The 19059-nt window shown below is 37.0% G+C and overlaps 1 protein-coding gene and 1 long non-coding RNA gene across 3 annotated transcripts in view; one reads left to right on the top strand and one right to left on the bottom strand.

Moving 5' to 3' along the window:
- Positions 1 to 19059, top strand: part of NFATC2 (nuclear factor of activated T cells 2) — a 274601-nt gene that overhangs the window by 195254 nt on the left and 60288 nt on the right. The window contains exon 10 of one of the 2 annotated variants that reach the window (XM_074288604.1): positions 821 to 1665. The exons of the other annotated variant lie outside the window; for it this stretch is intronic. Coding sequence (XP_074144705.1) covers positions 821 to 870 — 50 coding nt within the window. The 3' untranslated portion in view covers positions 871 to 1665. Of the gene's footprint in view, positions 1 to 820; positions 1666 to 19059 lie in introns of those variants that run through there. 2 annotated transcript variants of the gene reach the window in all.
- The window catches only part of LOC141555611 (uncharacterized), a 110882-nt gene that overhangs the window by 58802 nt on the left and 33021 nt on the right, over positions 1 to 19059 (bottom strand). The gene's annotated exons all lie outside the window — the stretch shown is intronic.

Genomic DNA, 19059 nt, shown 5'->3' with positions numbered 1-19059 from the left:
GTCATTTACTGAATAATTATTATGTGCTGGACATTACTCTGGGGAATACGGAGCTGAATATGACACTTCAGAGAGCTTCCAACCTAGTTAGAGAAGTAAGACCAAAATGCAAAAGAAAAAAAGGGCATATATGTATGTGTATATAATATGCATACCCACAAACATATATACTTATAAATGTATATGTATATATAAAACACATATGCGTAGGTATATGTGTATGTCAGTGTGAGGATGTACGTATAAGATATATATGTATATATTATGTGATATACAAATGTAAAGGTGTTATGGATGAGGTATAGAACTTTTTAAAAGGGAGACACCATTTTCTATTTAGGGTGTGTGTATGTGTGTATGTGTATGTGTTGTGGGGGGAAGATCAAAAAAGATTCCATGGAGGAAATGGCATTTAAACTACATTTTGAGAGATACATATAAATTGATGAGTTTGGGGTGGAGGAAAAGTGAAAAGAATCTCTCCGTCATGATGACCCCTGAGTTTGTGGGACATTACCAACCCAAAGTTCTCAGAATTTAGTAAGTGTTATGTGCCCTGTATAAATTTTCATTCTAGTGACTGACACTTATTGCCTTAGGCAAAAAGAGTGGTAGACAGTGATGAGGTTAGATCAGGGTCACTAATTTGCTGTTCCTGTTGTTTCTAAGAAAAAAATAGTTTATTCTCTGTCTTGGCAGAAAAGTAAAATTGAACCAGTGACTGCTTTCTCTCTTTCTCCCTCATGCTTTTAAGAAAGAAAGTCATGAATCAACTTAGTTTACTAAAACTTTTGATGACTTGATTCTCTTATTTCTCCAGAAAAGAAAATGAGATGTGGATTTATGGATCCATGGAATCATAGAATGTGAAAACTTGAAGGAATCTTAGAACATAAAACAACATGCCAAAGAAAGAAGAGACCTTCAATTACAATGTGAAAGTTGGAAGGGACTTTAGAACAGAGAACACTAGAAAAGAAAGAATCCACTAAAGCTGGAAGGAATCTTTGGAAGCAATGTCTCACATTGGTGTAGCATTTTAATATTGGCTACATATTTTGTTCACAATAACCCTATATATATAATGTAATAATCAGTATCCCCATCCTACAGGTAGAGAAATTGAGATTTTGAAAGGTTAAATGTATTTTCCATGGACATTCAACAAGTAAGTATTTGAAATGGGATTGAGCCCAGGTCTTCTGAATTCTAGTGATAATGCCATACAAAGAATGTAGAATGCAAGAACAAGAAGGGATCTTAAGAACACAAAATGTCAAAATTGGAGGGACCTTCAGAACACAAAATGTCAAAGTTGGAGGGACCTTAGAACACTGAATGTCAAATCAACAAGGACTAGTTTAACCTTACCATTACACCACACATTTAAAACTGGAAGAGACCTCAGAGACCATCCAGTCTAATTCTCTCATTCTACATGTGGTAAACCTGAGGCCCAGGGAAGTTAAATGACTTGCCCAAGATCACATATATAACTAAATATTGGGTGATTCCTTTGACTCCCAAATTTGTGCTTTTTCCAATGTACCACTCCTTTTCCCATAATTCAATAAATGAGGATAAAGACTTTAGTTCATTAAGAGGTTTGACCAAGGTAACACAAATTAGTCATAAAATTTTCAAGTTATATTCACTAGAGACCTCAAACTACCAAACTGTGGAGGCTGAGCCTATTGGGCCTGTATTAAGAAAAAAGAAAGCCTTTCTTTTTTTTTTTTTTTTTTTAACATTTTAATTATTAATTAATTAAGTTTGTGCAATTAATTTTTTTATATATATTTCTTGTGAATCATGTAGGAAAGAAAAATCTGAAAAAAGAGAAAACTGCAAGAGAAAAATAAAACAGAAGAAAAAGGAAAAAAGTAGGCATAGCATATGTTGATTTACATTCATTCTTCATTTTTCTTTCTAAGAATGGCATTTTCTATCTAAAGTTTATTGGGATTGCCTTGGATCACTGAGCCACTCAGAAGAATCGAGTCTATCATAGTTGATCATCACATAATCTTGCTGTTACTGTGTACACTATATTCCTGATTTTGTTTGTTTCATCCTACATCAGTTTATGTAAATCTGGGAAAGCCTTTCTTGAGTCTTAAAGTACAGACAGCCCTCTCCTTATAAAACAGACGTGTTTCAGATAATTTGTGTATGGATTATTTTTTTTTGTAAATTAAAATCTATTTTAAACACACTTGGTAAGCCCAATGGTTTATAGGAGACCTTTATTTAATTCAACAAATATTTAATTACAACAAACATTATAAACCAAACCTAATAGGTTTTATGTTAAGATTTTTATTCAGTGACTTTCTTATAAACTGAGGCATGCTCAGTTTTAGTACATCCAATCAAGCACACCATTCATTCATACTCCATCATCCCTGATAGTCGAACAAATAGCCAACCTCACCTTTCAGCCAAGGTTTGCCAAGTTTTGAGACAGCAAAAGCTTGGAAACAGCTTGGTGGTATGAATATTTTTGTTGTTCAGTCATTTTCATTGTGTCTGATTGTTCATGACCCTGTTTGGAGTTTTCTTGACAAGGGTACTGGAGTGGTCTGTCATTTCCTTCTCCAGCTCATTTTTATAAATGAAAAAACTGACGCAAACAGGATTAAGTGACTTGTCCAGGGTCACACAGCTAGTAAGTGTCTGAGGCCAGATTTGAATTCAGGAAGATGAGCCTTCTTGACTACAGACGTAGACACTTCATTCATTATGTCACCTAGTTGCCTGATCTAAAAATTACTATTTGACATATATATGATGACTTTCAAGGAGGAGAAAAAATACATGAGATACTATGATGATATAATAAACCAAAAAAAATCAATTTAAAAGTATCTTTTTTTAAAAAAGTAGAGTGTCTGTCAAACTTTTGTTCTTAGTATCTTTATAATATTAAAAAGGCTACACAGCAAATAAATGTCTGAGGCCATATTTGAACCAGGAACACTTAAGTTAAAAATCCAATTCCAGATGCTGTTATCTCGGTTTGAAAGTCATTTAACCCTGATTTATTTCCTCAATTCTAAAATGAAGAAAATAACAACACCTACTTTTCAGGGTTGTTGTGAGGATCAAAAGAGATAATATCAGTAAAGCACTTAGCATAAGGCCTGACATAGTAGGATCTTTATAAATATTTATTAATTTTCCCACATTTTTTTCAATTCCTTTTGCATGCAGATACTCTTGAGACTCTATCTTGGTCCTCTGGCTTGTAAGTGAACAGGGTCCCTTGTGCTGACTGGCCCTTCCTTTTCTTGAGGGCCAGTGGAGTAGCCCGGGATGGAGTGATAGATGAAGTTCAGAATCCTAAGGGCAAGCAAGCCATAGCCAGAAGCCAGATCTGAAGGTGAAGCAGAGTCAATCAGGAATCCCAGAAGTCAAAGGGAGGCTGACAGAAGCCAGGTGTGAGTCCAATCTATAATAACTCAGTAATGGGTATGCAACAGACTACAGAGTTAGATAAACATAATTATGGAAATTTCCCCCCACATCTTGGTGTGTAGGCAAGTGTTTTTAATCCAGGGCTTATATGGTGGGTCATGACCTCCAGTTTTTTTCTAAAGTTCTTTCAGCTGAAGAGCTCTTGCCTTCCTCTCCCACTATATCCTGGACTACCTCTAGTCATCTTGATCCATATCTTGCCATTGGACCCAGGTGGCTCTACAGGAGAGAGGGAAGCCAGTGGCTTTGCATGTCCCACCCTCACTTAAATCTAATTCACTTGCTTGCCATGGCATTCCTGAAGTCATGATGTCATGATTGTCTTTCAGAACAAAGAATAATCTTGCCTTCATAAGAGTTAGCCTCATAAGAGTCTAGATTTTGAGCTGTGAGGGACCCTTAGAGATCTTGTCCAATCTCCTTGTATTACAAATGAGGAACCAAGTCCCTGAGAGATGGAATGGTTTATCTAAAGTCACACCAAGAAGAAAGAAGGGCTAGAAACGGGATTTGAACTCAGATCTCTAGCTCCTATTCCAGCACACTTTTCACTGTTTCATACTATCTCTCTTAAATCTCATTATTTTCCTTAGCAATTGTTAAATCTGTACAATATTGATAGACTCACCCAAAATTCACATTACAGAGGAAAATGCCATTAAGGAAACCATCAGATAATTCCCTGGATTTTCTTGCCATCAGTTTGAATTGTGAACTGTTTGTATACTGTTTTGAAATTTTTCTGGTTTTTATATTTGGATTAAAAGTTCCTTAAAAGCAACAACTACCTACAGCTTCCAGGGCTTCAGTAGACACTGAGTGAGTGTTCAAATGTATCTTTTGTCTTTAGTATTTCTGTCCTCAAGCTGATCCAAAAACCATTTGGATGAGTCATTTCTGAAGCATCAGTTGATACTTTGCATCCTCAGAAGCCTGCTCTTCATTTGCTACATGAGAAAGGGACTCTTGCAGGGAATATGCAACCAGTATACTTTGTATTATTGGATCTATTATCATAAACTGACTATTCTGTTAATCCATATTAGGCCATCTTGCAATTTTTTTTTTTTTTTTTTTTTTACTAATTTTCAGGTCAGCTTGATTCTTTCTGATAGATAGCTTGGTCAGTCAGGGACATTCATAGACACAGAAAGGTAGCCTTCTTTTTTTTTTTTTTTTTTTTTTTTTTGAGACAATTTTCAAAGGAAAAAGAAAGGCTCTCTCCCTACTTTCTTTCACAATTAATCGCCTCTGTGAGCTACTCAAAGGCAAGAACATGCAAATCTGGTGGGGAGAGGGATAAATCACTTGGTAGATGTCTTGGATTTGTCTCACATGCAGATACAGTTAATTCCACACACCCACACTGACTGCCCCAGATGTGAGCCTTAGGAAAGTCCCCAGCATTTCCTTTCCTCCAACCCTCACATCTAAATGGTAATCCTCCAATGACTGCTGGTTCATGTCTGACAGTTTGATGTTTTGTCCAAGTGTACAGCAAAGTTGTCACTCATGCAGTATAATGCAATCAACTCTGGGGAGAAAGTCAAGGAGACTGGACAGCATAATGCAGAGTCCCTGACTCTGGAGTTCAAATCCTACCCTCTGAAACTTCTTTTCTCTGTCCTCCTTCCTTTCTTCCTCTATAAAATGAAGGGGTTTGACTAAGTCTCTTCTAATTCTAGATGTGTGATTTTATTTGAATTCATATCTTAATTGTGTTATATATTACCTTGGGAACTGTAAATAAGCCATTTAACCTTGTTAAATCTTCATTTTCTCATCTCTAAAAATAAGAGAGCTAAACTGGATGATATCTAGGGTCCTTTTGCTATGTCCATGTCTCCCTTTATAATCTACAAACTCTTTGAGGGCAGAGACTGTTTCATATTTGCCACTGTATTCAAGATACTTAGCACAGAGTCTATTTTGATAGATAAATTCTAGTTTCAAGTATAATAAACAAATTGTCCTGTGATTCAATGATTGGGAAGCAGTAACTGGCTTTATCACTAATTTTATGATGGGACATTGATCAAGTACCTCTCTTGACCACACAGTTTCCTCTTCTAAACCACACACACACACACACACACACACACACACACACACACACACACACACATGCTTGAACTGTTTGTTCTCTAAGATCACTTTAGCTTTGACATTCTGTGACTCCATGAACTACAAGCTACTGAAATAACAGAAAGAACAATAGTTTAAATAAAAATTCATAGTTCTTCCTATGACACTATACTACTATCTCTAACCAGAATTATCTACTTAAAGATGATGGGTAAAAAGGAGTCTTCTTGTGCTATTTATTAGCTACATAAAATGCTATACTCTATAGGGCTAGCTTACTATAAAGCTGCATCTGAAGTTTATGTGATGGAACTGTCAAAAGTGAAAGCATTTTATAACAGTTCTCTTGGAGTGACCAGAGATAAACCCCTTAGGTTGATTCTAAGATAAACTTGCTTTATATTAAAATCCCATGCCTTAGTGATGGGTCAAATCAAGAGGCTAGAGCTGTTGTTTGTCCCTTGTTTTCAGAGACCAATGACATCATGGGATGATGTCTTGATTCCACTGGATTAAAGTGAGGTCCAGTTACACCAAGTTGTCAGCCTCACTCTCTCTTCTTGGGTCATCAGGAAGTCCAGTGACAGGACAAAAGTCTAGACGACTGATTCTGGTTAGGATCTTGGGTGTCTTCCATGTCTCAGCAAACTCTAAGCACCCCATGGTACCTGCTTCAGGTGCCTTCATGGCCATTGGAGCAAATTGTTCTCATTTGTCCTTTCTGCTGGGGGATGTTCAAGTGCTTGGAGTTGGACGTTCCCCTAACTCATCAGTAGGTTTGAGGTGGTTACCCTTCCTGATGAAGCCTGCATAGAAGGTTTTATGGGGTGTGGCTGCTTCACATGCTACTGCTATTTGGAGCCACCAGTAAAGGTTGAATATCAGATAGACAGTAATGCTGGGTGAGCAGCCTGGAAAAGGGCTCAACAAGTCCTTACACTTGAGGTGCTAGTCCTCCTTACATAACCTGTGAATTTCTGCAGAAAGCATATGAAACGCTGGGGTTTTATGGGGGCACAGTTTCTTTGGAGTTTGAAAAGGAAGATCTCCAGTCCCTTGGCAACCACTATAAATGGTGCCCTGATTGGCCTAATGCTGATTGACAGCTTGACCAGCCAGTGGCATTGATAAGACAGGAAGAGAGGAAGGAACTTCCTTCATATCTTCGTGCCTTCCCCTACAAGTTTTGAGACTGTATTGATAACACTATTCCCGTAAATAGCTCTGAGACAGATATAGCTACCATCATTTAGAAACTAGAGGCAGGAGAAACTTGATATTCAGCGTGTGAATTCTCAGAGCTCTTTAGTGCCAGTAAGTGACATGACAGGCCATGACAAAAACAGATTGTTTTCCCTTCTGATTCAAACTAAGTCAGGACTCCAGACTTCTCGAGAAAGAGACTGATGAGAATGCTGGGAGTGGAAGAGAGGCCAGAGAATCCTCACCATTGAGTCTGAAACATCTGGTAAGGCACAGTGTTGACATAGACATTTTTTCTATAAGCATGTGAATTTCCCAACAGCTCCACACAGACCCTCCTCCCTCTGGCCCATCCAGAGAAGATGGCCTCCTGGCATCATCCCCAAAGGAGAAGTGTGTAAGAAACTGGAAAAAAAAAAAAAAGAAAAACCCTATCCTGACTTGGGTGCAGCCTTTACATGTGCTTTTCTGGGTTCCCCAGATGTTAATGAGTGAATACAAGATACAATTTCCTCCTGAGAGATGGGACTCTGCCCCCAGGCTTGCTAAAGAAGAAAGATAACGCCTCTCAGTTGGAGTCCAAAGTGAAGGGTATCTAGAAAGAGGTCTCAATGTCCAGCACATATGTTCAGTGCTTATAGGGAAATTGCTTTCCCCTCCCCTCTCTTGGAAGTTGTTCAGAATCAGCTTGGAAACCCTGAGCAGAATCAGGCTGCCCTCTGCAGGAACAGAGCTTGAGGAGCTGCTGTTTGCTGCTCCACTGAACCCTGAGATTGGGGAGGGAGTCAGGAGCAACCAGCCTCTCTCCCACTCCCAAACTTGTCTTTGCACTGCTTCCTTCTCAGTTGTCCCCTCAGCCAGCCCACAATTGGTATCTTAGCAGCAAGCAAACTGGGAAAAAATTCTAGGCTTCTCATAATAATAATATAATAGTTTATATAATGCTTTAAGGTTTGCAAAGCACTTTACATATTTTATTTCACTTGATTTTTATGATAACCCTGATTATTAACCCCATTTTATATGTTAGGAATCTGAAGCCGGAGAGAGATTGAGTGAACGATGATATAGCCAAGTAAGAATCTAAGAGTGCTTTATTTACAGAAACCTAATAGCAAATTGTGAACTCTGGATTAAGCAGAAAGAGAATCAGAATGGAAAAAGGGCTCTTAGGTTATTAGTAGATGAAGTGGAAGTAATCAGAGAAATTTTTATAGATCTCATACTGCTATCTTTGCCTTGCTGTCACTCTACTGGGGTAGAAGCATGGTCAACTCTCCCGCCCCCTCAAAAAAACAAAACAAAACAAAACAAACCAACATGAGGATAGTATCTGAGCTTCATGGTTCAAAATAGCCCAATTTGTGTTTTTCCACAATAAAAAGAGAGCCAGTGTCACAGCTATCTCTTACAGAGGTCACATTGACCTCTTGATATCATCCCTACAATTTTCCCTGCCTCAGATGTTCCTCCTCAGAATAAAGCTAAAATGGGAGATAATCTTTGGTATGACCAACCTCTCATGGAATTACTGAATCTTTTTTGATGGACTACTTTGTGCCCTGCCCCTTTGAAAGCTCAATAATTGTGCTTTCTCTTCATTTGTCAAAGGTGCTTGGGAACCCAAGAGAAGGTCTGATAGAGTAGGAGTTCTTAACCCAGTGAACCCAAGCCAGATTTTGGTGGTTGAGGGGTGAGATCAGTAAGCTTGGGGTGGGGAATCACATCTTTATCTTCACTAACCTTTGATTTTAAGCATTTGGAACCTTATTCTGAGAAGAAGCTTCTACCAACTTTCAAAGGAGATCAGAATACACAAAAATAGTTAAAAAGCTCTTTGTTACAAAAGGACTGATAAGAAATGACTGATATAGTTATTCAGTAGCCAAAATAGACTGATATAAGTTTAAAGTTATGCTTTACATGTGCTATCTCATTTGATACTCACAATGAGCTGGAAAGTAGGTGCTATTATTATCCAAATTTTACAGTTGAGGAAAACTGAGGCTGACAAAGCTTAAATGAGTTGCATGGGTAAGTGTCTGAGGCTGGATTTGAATAGTCTTTCTGACTCTAAGTTTAGTGCTTTCTCTACTGAACCACCAGTTGGAAGTGACAAAAAGAGCTTCTGTGGTCTGTGTCCAGAATAAAGGGGATGGAAGTATTCTGACCTGACCAGGCCATATCTCCAGGACTATGTCTCCTTTGGGGCGCCATATTTAGGAAGGGCTTTGAAAAGCTGGAGAGAGCTCCAAAGGGAGCTCAAGATTATGACTTGGTTGAAGAGGCTGCCAGTGTTTAAGCCCAAGGAAGCCAATTCTAAGGGGTGGAGGAGGGAATAATAGCTGTCTTCAAGTATTTAAAGAGCTGTGACTTGGGAAAAGATATTAAGCATTTTTGCACATAGCTTTAGAAGGCAGAACTAACACCAGTGGGTGGAAGTTATAAAGAAGATTTAGACTTATTTTAAAGGAAAGACCTGTGATGTCTCTAATTCCGGAGACAGCCCAGAGCTGGCCCCAGGCACAATGGTGTGGCTGACAGGAAGTTGCTTGGGGAGGATAGTTAGTTCTGTACATTAAGCCTCCCTCCAGTGAAAGGAGGAATAAGAAGGTCCCCTCCTCCTATTGCTTCCCTCCTAGGAGATTAGAGAGGAAGGCAATGAGAACACAAAGGATGGCTCTGTCCCCCACAGAACCTCTATAGATAGCCTAGATTGGCTTGCTTGTCAGATATTTTACTTTTCTATATGAAGACAGGTTTGAAGAAGGGAAATATGGGAGCTTCCCTTTACCCCAATGTAAGGACTGATGAGGAGATAGCAGAGGAGTGAGGATGATAGATAGCCTTCTCCACTTCCTAACTCAAGGGTCTTTTTTTCAGATTAGCTTGGGGATGCTAGTAGAGGATTTAAATGGGGTCTCCTACACTTTGCTTCTGGATTGGGGAACAAGTCTTCAAAAGTTTAAAATAAAATTTAAAGTAATATTTGAGCATATGAAGAGTAACATGGCCTTTGTTTATTTAAGAGGTTGTGCTCTGAAATACCACTACATACCTCTCAGATTGGCTAAAATAAAAGGAAAAGGAATGAAGATGAAAGGAAAAGATAATGATCAGTGTTGGAGTGGATATGGGAAAACTGGGGCACTAACACATTGTTGGTTTTTGTGAATTCATTTAACCATTCTGGAGAACAATTTGGAACTATGCCCCAAGAGTTATCAAACTGTACATACCCTTTGACCCAGCAGTCTTACTACTGGGCTTATATCCCAAAAGGATCTTAAAGGAGGGAAAGTGACCCACCTGTGCTAAAATGTTTGCAGCAGCTCTTTTTGTAGTGGCAAATAACTGGAAACCGAGTGTTTGCCAATCAATTGGGAAATGGATGAATAAGTTATGGTATATGAAAGTTATGGAATATTATTGTTCCGTAAGAAACAATAAAAAACAAAAATAAATATTTTAAATAAATAAATAAGAACTAATATGCAGGATGATTTCAGAGAGGCCTGAAGAGACTTGCATGAACTGCTGCTAAGTGGAATGAGAAGAACGAGGAGATTGTTGTGCCCGGCAACAAGAAGATTATAAGAAGAAAAATTGTGATGGATGTGGCTCTTCAACAATGAGATGATGCAGACTGGTTCCAACAGTCTTGTGATGAAGAGAGCCATTTACACCCATTGAGAGGACTGTGAGAACTGAGTATGGTTCACAGCATAGCATTTTCACTCTTTTTGTTGTTGTTTGCTTGCGTTTTATTTTCTTTCTCATTTTTTTTCCAGTTTGATTTGATTTTTCTTGTGCAACAAGATAATTGTATAAATATGTATGCATATGTTGAATTTAACACATACTTATGTTATTTATTGTTAAGGACCATGCCTAAGGTAAAGGGGTAATTTAGTTCTCCAAAAGCCCCCACACTTGAAGGAATTGCCCCCACACTTTTCTGACTCAGATGTTGCTTGTGAATTGGGCTATAAATCGGAGACAAAAGGAGAGAGATCAGAGAATGCAACTGCCTCTCGGTCTTCTAGTATTGTTATCATACTCTAACATGAAAGGAACTATTTTGATGGTCAAAATTAGATCCCCAGCAGCCACTAGCAGGCTGCTCCCATAATAATTTGTTTATTTATACCATGTTTAACATATATTGGACTACTTGCTATTTAGGGGAGGAGATGGGAGGGGGGAATTGGAACACAAGGTTTTGCAAGGGTTAGTGTTGAAAAATTATCCATGCATATGTTTTGAAAAATAAAAAGCTTTAATAAAAAAGAAAAGAAAAAAATAGTCTGGCTAATCACAAACAAAAACAGCAACAACAACAACAACAACACACACACACACACACACACACACACACATACAAACCTTAAGAGTTATGTCCTTTCTCCCTTGATTTCTCTCCTAGTAGACTGTACTTTTTAAGAAGGCAATTTTTCTGTTCCCTTCCACTCCTAACAATACATATTGATTATGCCTTAAACTCTCTTACTTATGACTGAAACCCTCTCCTACATCATCTCTGCTTTCTGACTTGCCTGGCTTCCTTCAAGTCCCAGAAAAACTTCCACCTTCTGTAGGAAGTCCTTCCCAATTTTCTTTAATGAAAATTTTCTTTTCTCTCTCAAAAATTTCCATTTTATTCTGAATATACCTTATTTTGCATATAGTTGTTTGATAATAGTTTTCTCCATTAGACTGTAAGTTCTTTGAAGACAGGAACTGTCTTTTGTCTTTGCATTTCCAGTCCTGGGCACAGCTTATTGACTAAATGTTTATTGATTAACAATCATAGCTATCCAAAAGTAAAATGGACTGCCCTGGAGACCTTCAAACAGAAGCTGAAGATTGAAAGATATGTTGCATATGTTGTATAGGAAATTCTTGCTTGGGCATACTTTCTAATTGAAAACCTGTGATTCTATGAATCATTTTATTCCCCCACAGAATTGTCAAAGTGATTTTCTTAAAACCCCATTTCCTTGTACGTATTTTGTATGCTTTTGTACATATCTAGATTTTACTCCACCCTGCTAAGATAGAAGTTTCTTGAAGGCAGGAAGTGTGCCATTTTTATCTTTTTCTCTCCAGCATCTAGCACATTACATGTCACATAGTAAGCATTTAATAAATGCTTGTTGGCTGAGTGGATGTTCCATTTTCCCCCAAATTATGTTTAGAGTATGAATGATTCAGCTAAAGTAAAGAAGCACTAAATAGTAGACTTTTAGGCACTGGTGAATTTGGGGGGATACATTTGGGGAAAAGAAGGTTTTTTTCAGGTCACTGAAATTATATCATACAAGCTGCCTACTCTGCCTATGGTCCTTTTTTCTGTGCATTAGCATTTTAAATAGGTGACCTCTTACTATCCCTTGCAGCTTAAAATTTGACTATTTTGTGATATCTTGGCTTCGTTTAAGTTTTCCATGCCTGGATTTCATTTCTCCTTTCACGCTCTGCTCTCATTGCTGGCTGCATTATAAATCATCCCCATCTTCCCTCTCACTATGTGCTCCCAAATTTCACTGTTTCTTTCTGTACGACAGATTCAAAGGTTCCCCATCAGTCATAATCCTTTCTAAAAAGGATTTCTTGTCTTTATCTATCTATCTATCTATTTTTGAGACTTCATTATTTCTAGCCATCTTACTTGCTTTAAGGGACACTGCAAAATCCCAGAAAAAATAAAACCAAAAGGGAATTCTATAGGAAATCTAGTCCATTCCTTAAGTTTAATGCTTTCTACTGGGATATTGCAATGGGAAAAATAGTGACCTAACCATTTTTTTCAAACACTTCTACTTTGCTAATCACCAAATTGTGCTTTTCTTTACCATAATCTTGTGTCATTTCTAAAACATCTGACTTGCCCCTGATCTCTGATGACCTCCTGGAATCTTTTCTGGTATATCTCATCCCAGAGAGGCTAAGAGAGATTATATGATTTACTCAAAGTTACATAGGATAAGTAGCAACTCCTATACCCTTTCCGCCCTCTTGCTTCCAGGTTAATTGTGGCAGAGTTATTGTTATCAGCTTTAATAATGCAGAAAGAGTCTCCTTAATTTTATACTTCTAGATTATTAATGGTGTTATAAATTCACATGCTGAAAACTGGACTCCTTTGATTATCTTGCCAAAACCTTTCAGTTTTATAAGGCAGATGGTGAATCTGTGCCAGATGTGGTAATCACCAATAAAGTGTTAGGGAAAATATAACAATGAAGTTTTTCATCTTGGCTCCTATACTAAAATCTTGAGTTGTGGTTCTCAAGGAAAAAATGCGAACTATCAACAACCATAAGAAAAAAAATACTCTAGATCATTAATAATAAAATAAATCACATTAAACAATTCTAAGGTTTCACCTAACACACATCAAATTGCAGAGATGACAAAAAAGGAAAATAACCATTATTGGATAGCCTGTGGGAAATCTGGCACATAAATACATTGTTATTGGTGCTGTGAATTTAATGTAATTTGGAACTATACTCCCAAATTCATTAAACTGTTTTTTTCCCCTGTAACTTGGGAATACTACTACTAGGCATATACCAAAGGAGATCAAAGGCAGAGAGAAAGGGCTTATGAATGTAAAATATTTATAGCAGCATTTTTTTTTTTTTGTTGTAGCACAGAAGTAGTAAAAAAGTGGGTACTCATCAATTAGGGAATGGCTGAACAAATTATAGCATATAAATGTGACATAAAAAAGTGATAAAAGCAAAGATTCCGAGAAACTTGGGAAGACTTGTATGAACTGATGCAGTGAATTGAATAAAATTAGGAGAAAAACTTATATAATGACTAGAGTATAATAAAGGGAATTTTTCTCTCTTCTTTGTATATTGTTGACATTTGTTAGCTTCCTAATTAAAAAAATAATAGCACAAATGTTGTCAGGTAAAGTCTGCTTAGATATGAGGAAAAGTTTGATTGGGCTTAAAATAATTTTTAAAAATTCTGGTTTACATGTACAAACAGATATCTCACAGAGCCAGATATGCAAGGTTTGTTGGGCAACCATTTGTGAAGAGAATAGAAAGGTATCAGGAAGGGAGAAAGGAAGAGGAATGTCTTTCTGGCTAATGACTTCTGGGTAGTGCAATGATGCATGGAGCACTGGATACAGAATTAGGAAGACCTGATTCAACCCCAGCTTCAAACATTTATTAGCTGTAACACTCACATAAGTCACTTAACCTCTCTCAGTCTCAGTTTCTTCATCTATAAAATGCTTATAATAATAATCCATGCTTCATGTGGTTGTTGTGAGGATCCAATGAAATTTATATAGAGATTAGCATAGTGACTAGCATATAATAACAACACCTACTTTCCCAGAGTATCAAATGAGGTGATATTTGTAAAGTAAGTACTTGGAAAAGTGCCTGACACATAATAATCATTTATATAAATGTTAACTATTGTTAATTGTAGGAACAAGTTTTAATGTATATAAAAAGTATTTTCTTATTTCCATTTTGCTCATTTGCCCTTATGTTATTTATCCATGCATATAGTTAAACTGAATAAATATTATTTGAATATAAATATATATTAATAAGAGCTGTACACCAAAATTTAGCAGATAACCTGATAATTTACCAAGGTTTTTAGATACCTAGAAAGTATCTAAATAAAGCACATAAATGGTGTTTAATAAAGCTTGTTTTCTTTTTCTTTCCCCTCTCCAGCTCTGGCTCACAATGTAGCATGAGAAATTAGGAAAGACCAATATAGTACAGTGAATAGAGCCTGGAGCAAAAGCAGTGCAGCATAGTAGAAAAAAGATCAAAGTGGTCAAAAGATATGAATAAGCCATTCTTAAAAGGAGACTTGCAAACTATTACCAATGATATGAAACATTGCCCCCGAATTTGTAGGAAGGAGAGAAATGCAATTCAAAACCTTTTGAGTTTTCATTTCATACCTAGCCAAGTGGCAAAGATGACAAAGGATGGGAAGAATAAATATTAGAGTTGTAAAAAGACAAGCACACTATTTCACTAGCAGTGGAACTGTGAATTGGCCCATCCATTCTGGGCCAATAATTCTGGAATTATATTAGGGAAAGCACAAAAATATTCATTGCTGCTGGACTGAAGGATCTAACTGCCAGCCATATATACCAAGGAGTATCAATGATAAAAAAAAAAAAAAAAAAAAAAAAAAAAAGATTCTCAAATAAACCAATTTTGTTGTAATAGCACTTTTATCTAGTGGCAAAGAACTGGAAACAGAGTAGATGCTCATCAATTGGGGAATGACTGAAATAGTTGTACTCCATGAATGTGATGGAATGTTACTATAATACACAGAAGATGAATATTATGAATACAGAGAAATTTTGGAAGACTTATATGAACTGAAGAAAAGAGGGTGAGAACTACCAGGGAAATAACAAACAAAATAACTATGACAATGTAAAAATAAAGAACAAGAAGAATAAAACAGTTGAATTCATAGTTCAGTGAAATGATGATGATCAGTCTTGATCCCAAAGAAAAACAGTCAGGTATACCCTGTTTCCCAACACAAACATATCTTTTAAAAGATTGGGGATTATGAGTGTGAAACACTGGATATATTACTTTCCACATATTGATTGGTTTTACTGAACTGTTCTCTTACCCACTTTTATTTTTAATTATTCTTTATTATAAGGCATAGTACTCTGGGAAAACTTGAGTTTCCAACTGGATCAGATGCTACCTCCTCTACAAAACTTTTCTAATTCTTAAACTCTCTACTCTTCAATTGTTAGTGGTGCTCTCTCTATTCCTCTCCCCATCTCCCTCCCTTCTATTCTCCCTTCTTATCTCTTACTCTTGGTCTCCATCTCTTTCTGTCTCTGTTTTTTCTCTCTAAGTCTGCATTGTATTTCTCATATGTTGTATGTCTGTTTAAATATTTACCTGTTCCTGTCCCCTACTTCCACCCCACACCTCACCTGCAAAGAATGTCAACTCCTTGAAGTCCAGGACTGTTTAATTTCCCAACCCTAGCACTAAGCACAGTGTTTGATATATAGGAAGTCATGAATGAAGGATTTTTGAATGGTTATAGTCAAAAGCCAGGTGATGACCCAGGATCACCAGAGGTACTTATCAGAAGGCAGCAGCAACAGCAGCAGCAGAGAGGTGTGGTAAAGAGAACAGAGCAACAGAGAACCCCAGATAAATGGAGAAAGCATCCTGCCTGAGACATCATGAGAGACATTGCCAGCTCTCCAGCTTTGAAGTTGTGAATTGCTACAGACAAACTTGTGCCTTCCTCATGTATTCCCTTGGTTATGTGTCCTGTGAAAGAGGGTGCTATTTCTATTCTATATGAGGCAAGAATCATTGAACTTATCTTATTCATCTTTTTTTTTTTCCCTGAGGCACTAAGTGACTTGCCCAGGGTCACACAGCTAGGAAGTGTTAAGTGTCTGAGACCAGATTTGAACTCAGATTCTCCTGACTTCAGGGCTGCTGCTCTATCCACTACGCCACCTAGCTGCCCTTCAACTTTTAGTTAAATGTTTTTTAGAGGTAGCTAGGTGCATCTTAGAGGCAGGAAAAACTGAGTTCAAATCCAGCTTCAGATACTTTATAGTATAAACCTGGGCAAGTTACTTATCTTGACATGGCTCAGTTTCATCATCTATAAAATGAGGATAATAGCACCTACCTTTTTGTGAGTATTAAATGAGATATTTGTCAAGTACTTAGCACAGTGACTGACATATAGTAGGCACTTAATAAAAACTTCTTCCATACTTTTTTCTTTCCTAAAACTAATGGATTCTCTGTTTGGCTAATAAAATAAGATAATAATTAGTTAAGGTTTAGGAGCTATGATTTTAAATGTAAGCCAACCATAAGCACAATGTGCTTCAGACCTAAATTAATCTTTGGTGTGCTCCACATGTGAAAAGAATGGCCTTTCTGCAGTGCTTATGAAATATCCTTAGGATTATTTTTAGGATCTTGAATTAATACAGATGAATTCCTAGCCCCACATATCCTTGGAAAAGTGGGAAGGATATTCCAGTAACCAGGAAGAGAACACATTAATCAATCAATTAATAACATCCATTAAGTCCCTATTATGTATCAGACTTAAGCACTGGGAATACAAAAAAGAGACAAAACACAGCCCCACCCTCATACAAAAAAGTATATACAAAGCAAACTATATACAGCACAAAGAGGAAATAATTAACAAAGGAAAGATACTAGAATTAAAAGGGGTTGGGCCCAGGCTTTTCTCCATTTAAAGGGCTGATTGATGTAATTTCTTGATCTGGAAATATTTCTGTGGTGTTAGAAAGATGTTTTCAAAATGATGTGAACATACTTCTGAGGTCAATTCCTAATCAAAAATGACTCCCAGACGTGGCCCCGGGTTTAGAAAAAAAAGGGGGGAAAAAAGTAGTGAATCATCATCCAGATCATTTGAATGAAACAAAGACACAACAAATTGTCTGCTTTTCTCCTCTGCCAGAAATGATGACTTCAGGCATGTGGAGACTCAGCTGAAGGAAATTAAAGTGGATCCATTATTCCCCAAAATGGCCAATATAACACAGCAGATAATCCCCATAATTTATTGAGAAAACTGCACCAAGGCCACAAAGATGTAGATCATCCAGGCAGGGGCTTTCAGAGCCCAATAATTGACTTGGGGATTGGCTAGGAATTTGGGATTGTGGCTTCTGTTGCTAGATGGGCCTGAGAGAAATTCCAACTAAGGATGGAAGGTACAGAACATCAGTTTTAACATAACTTCCAGAACAGACATTATCAATGTGTGGTCCCAATGACTCTTTCACTAAGTCTTTCAGTTCAAAATTATTTTTAGAATAATAGTAAGATGTTATAATTTCTAATACAGTGAATCTTGACAGATATAAGCCACATAAACTAAAACTCTTGTTGGAGTGAGATAATCAATAATTTTAAAAAGTGAATAGGAGTCTTGAGACTGAAAGTTTCAGAATCGTTGTCTTAGAACATAAAATTTCAGGGTTAGAAGGATTCTTAGAACACAGACCTTAGAATATTAAATCACATAGCCTGGACCTCTCATTTTATAACGAGGGAACTCTAAGCTCATGGTTGGAAAATATTTTGTTTGATTTTGTGCCAGAGGCAGGCCTAGAACCACATCTTCTGACATATAATCTAATAATAGTCTTTCTATAATATTCTGCTACCTCTCCCAGTCAGAGATGGTCACTGTCCTGTGGGCCAATTGGCCAGGAGGATTTAGTACAACAAAGGAGTCTGTATGTAACAGAAACCCAACAATGAGGGCTCCTCACACTAATCTTTTCTGCCATTTTGGGACCCAGACTGGTACCTCTTTTAGATCCATTGGATATTTGCAGCAAGGACTAAAAAGAGTTCAGTGGACATCTAGTCTAAATCATACTTGAAAAATAATTCTTACTGAAACTGTGTTATCTAGCTTCTGTTTAAAGGTTTCCAATGAAGGGAAAGCCACCACTTCCCAAGACAATCCACTATACTTCCCCCACACACACTTAATAATACTTTATTTTCCATCTATGTGTAAAGATAATTTTCAACACTCATTTTTGTAAGATTTTGAGCTTCAAATTTTTCACCCTCCCTTTCCATCCCCATCCCCAAGACAGCAAGAAATATATGATTTATATATGTGTGTACAATAATTTTACACATATTTCCATATTAGTCATATTGTAAAATAAGAATCAGAATGAAAGGTAAAAATCGTGAGAAAGAAAAAAGCAAAAAAAAAAAAAAAAATTAAAATATCATTGTTCCAGCTATTTTGATTCCATAGTTCTTTTTCTGGATGTGGATGGCATTTTCCATCATGACTCTTTTGGATATGTCTTAAATCATTGTATTGCTGAGAAGGACTGAGTCTATCATAGCTGTCCATGATATAATGTTGATTTTACTGGGGAACATCGGTTCTCCTGGTTCTGATACTTTTACTCAGCATCAGTAAATGTAAATCTTTCCAGGTTTTTCTGAAATATGCCTGGCTCATGATTTCTTAAGGAACAATTGTTCTCCATTATATTCATATACCACAATTTGTTCAGTCATTCCCTAGTTGATGGGTATTCCCACATTTTCTAATTTTTTGTCACCACAAAAAAATCTACTATACATATTTTTGTTCATGTGAGTCCTTTTACCATCTTTTTTTGTCATCTCTGTGAGATACAGACCTAATAATAGAATTGCTGGATCAAAATTTTATAGCCCTTTGGGCACAGTTCCAAAT

This window comes from Sminthopsis crassicaudata, chromosome 2 (genome assembly GCF_048593235.1).
Source record: "Sminthopsis crassicaudata isolate SCR6 chromosome 2, ASM4859323v1, whole genome shotgun sequence".
NCBI classification, from domain to species: domain Eukaryota; kingdom Metazoa; phylum Chordata; class Mammalia; order Dasyuromorphia; family Dasyuridae; genus Sminthopsis; species Sminthopsis crassicaudata.
The sequence above is the reverse complement of the archived record's forward strand: the minus strand, read 5'-3'. Positions and strand labels throughout refer to the sequence as shown.